This window comes from Siniperca chuatsi, linkage group LG10 (genome assembly GCF_020085105.1).
Source record: "Siniperca chuatsi isolate FFG_IHB_CAS linkage group LG10, ASM2008510v1, whole genome shotgun sequence".
Lineage (NCBI taxonomy): Eukaryota > Metazoa > Chordata > Actinopteri > Centrarchiformes > Sinipercidae > Siniperca > Siniperca chuatsi.
In genome coordinates, this window is record NC_058051.1 from 1,819,018 (window position 1) to 1,821,925 (window position 2,908).

General features: G+C 40.4%; 1 protein-coding gene across 2 annotated transcripts; it reads left to right on the top strand.

Moving 5' to 3' along the window:
- The first annotated feature begins 914 nt into the window (after nt 1-914).
- On the top strand, nt 915-2,491 carry LOC122883492 (trace amine-associated receptor 13c-like). 2 transcript variants are annotated; one of them, XM_044212254.1, is made up of 2 exons: nt 915-1,165; nt 1,391-2,491. In XM_044212254.1, exons 1-2 carry the CDS (start codon nt 990-992, stop codon nt 2,199-2,201), a joined length of 987 nt encoding a protein of 328 aa, XP_044068189.1. In that variant the 5' UTR covers nt 915-989; the 3' UTR covers nt 2,202-2,491. The 2 variants fall into 2 exon arrangements, with proteins under 2 accessions (XP_044068189.1, XP_044068190.1); XM_044212255.1 differs by having other exon boundaries at nt 919-1,076.
- Nucleotides 2,492-2,908: the final 417 nt, after the last annotated feature.

A 2,908-nucleotide genomic window follows, 5' to 3' on the forward strand; every position in this document is an offset into this window, starting at 1 on the left:
GAACAGTTCATTAGTGACTACCCTAATGACCACTACAGATTCAAATTGTACAGTTGTTGGCTCAATTATTTGTAAAAATGTTTCAAAAGATGCATCAGACACATGGATCAAGAGAAGAAGGGGGCCCACAGGGACTGCTTATGTATAGGGCCCAGAATTTTGTGCTACACCCTCACCTGCTGCTGCCAAAAACAAGGTTGATGAGAGCGCTGTGACTGGCCCATGTCATGTTATCTTGTTGGGAAGGGGGCTAAATAATATTCCAAAGTTGAGCAAAATTTTGGCAAGGGAAAAGGGGTCCATTTGAACTCTCTCTCTCTCTGTGTCTTCCATGTGTGAATCAGAGTCTTTAATCATTTATATTTGTGCATGTAAGCACAAATATCTTGATGGTTTTATTGAAAATCTGTAGTTCACAGGAGAGAATCTGTGTTCAAAGTTAAAAAGATGCTATAAAACAATAGTATTTGAATTTAAATATACTTCTGATGATTGATTCTACATTAAGTCTGTGAATTTACATTTTAATATCCATTATTGAAAGCTTCAATATTAAGAAGAAAAAAGTGATTTATTGCAATTAATCACAGCAAATTGACAGCACTAAAAAATATTGATTAGCAGCTTCAGTTCAATGTGTAATGGTATAGGATGCTCCTGTTTATTCTGCTGGTCTTTTAAGAACAATCTTAGAGACATTTTTACATGATCTCGTTCCAAAGGCCATAACTGATGCTGTTGTCACTAGAGTCCATGCATCAGCCAAAACAAAACAAACGCTACCTGTTACACCAGAGAGTGATGATGATGATGCCGATGCGGAGTATGACGCATAGAGTGAGGCAGGAGGAAGATCAGTGTCCAAGAGACAGACTGACAGACAGGAGGGGAGGGAGAAGGGGAATGAGGAGAGGGATAAAGCAGCTGTACGACACAGAACTTTGCTGAGAAAGCTGTTCAGCAGCTTCTCCTCTCCTCCTCTCTCTCTGATGATGCAGACCCTGGAGGGAGATGAACTCTGTTTTCCACAGCTCCTCAACACCTCCTGCAAGAAGCACATACGCCCTCACTCTGAGGCAATGCTCATTTACATTCTGCTGTCCTCCATCTCTCTGCTCACTGCGGCTCTCAACCTGCTGGTCATCATCTCCATCTCCCACTTCAGGCAGAGATAAATGTTTTAGCATTGATAGTATTTTGTTGTAGTGAGATCTGAGCATTACATCCTGGTGGTTTGATGAGACTTTTGTTTATAATCAGTGCTTAAACAGCCACATTTACTATATAGATACTGGAGTTTCATTGCTGCTTTTATAAAACAACTACTTCTATTGGTGATAATGCTGTTGGTGTTTGTAACATTCACAGTGATGTTATTCTCTCACTCCAGACAGCTCCACACCCCCACCAACCTCCTCCTCCTCTCTCTGGCTGTCTCAGACTTCCTCGTGGGCCTCCTTGTGATGCCGTTTCAAATCCTCCAAACAGAGCCCTGCTGGCTCCTGGGTGACCTGGTGTGTGTTCTGTATTATTTTGTACCCTTTATCACTATCTGCGCCTCAGTGGTAAACATGGTGCTCATATCGGTCGACCGCTATGTGGCTATCTGTGACCCTCTGCACTACCCCACCAAAATCACTCAAAAGAGAGTTCAGATCTGCGTTTTCCTGTGTTGGGGTTACTCTGTTTTCTACAGCGTTGTGCTTTTATATGATAACCTGAAACAACCAGGCATGTACAGGTCCTGCTATGGAGAATGTGTGATTACCATAAAAGGAGCTGTTGACCTTGTTTTAAGCTTTGTGATTCCCATCACTGCCATCATCACCCTGTATGTGAGAGTGTTTGTGGTGGCTGTGTCTCAGGCTCGTGCCATGCGCTCCCAGATTGCAGCAGTCACATTGAAACGTTCAGCAACTGTAACTGCTAAGAAATCTGAGATGAAAGCAGCCAGGACTCTTGGTGTCGTTGTTGTTGTGTTTCTCATGTGTTACTGTCCATATTACTGTGTCTCTCTCTCAGGCTACAACCTCATGATCGGTTCTTCAACTGAAGTCTTTATGATTTTTCTGGTATTTTTAAACTCCTGTCTAAACCCTGTGATCTACGCCTTTTTCTACCCCTGGTTTAGAAAATCTGTTAGACTCATTGTTACTCTTGAGATACTGCAGCCTCACTCCTGTCAGGCCAACATACTGTAGAGAGAAACTGTGGAGTGATTGACACGAGACTCATGAGCCTCTTATCTTCTATTAATGTTGTACGTATATATATAAAATGATGTTATTATCTTTGTTGTATCTTTCTTCATTGCAATTCATGGACAGACTGTACTCCAGTTATTGATTCTGTGATCAGGAGAATCTCTCTCTGTCTGCTACAGAAAGGTCTTTGAATAATCAATCACAATGATGATCAAAATCACCACAATGAAAGGAAACACATTTACCTTCCAATATTCCAATGTCAATAAAGTCAAACTTAACCAGAATTTACTCCACGTTTGTGTCATATTTTTGTACAAACACACCTCTGGGATTCTTCTGCCTTTTATTGCCGGCAGAGATTATCAGTAAACTGGGCAACAGTTTCATATGAACACTTAGTGGGTTTTGTGTGTGTGTGTGTGTGTGTGTGTGTGTGTGTGTGTGTGTGTGGTTAAAATACATTTTGAAAATCATGTGGGTAAACCCACTTGTTGTTTAATGAGGAGAAAGATGGCAGTTGTGTTAAATAAAACTCACAATTTTAACATTAACATAAATGTCCCTCATATTTAAGCATGAGAAACTTCTCAACTTGTTATTCTTGTTATATGTAATTGAAATGATATGATTAAGTAAGGTGTTTGCATGGTTTACTGTACTGTATATACAGAGTTTGAGCTACATTACATCTATTAATATAA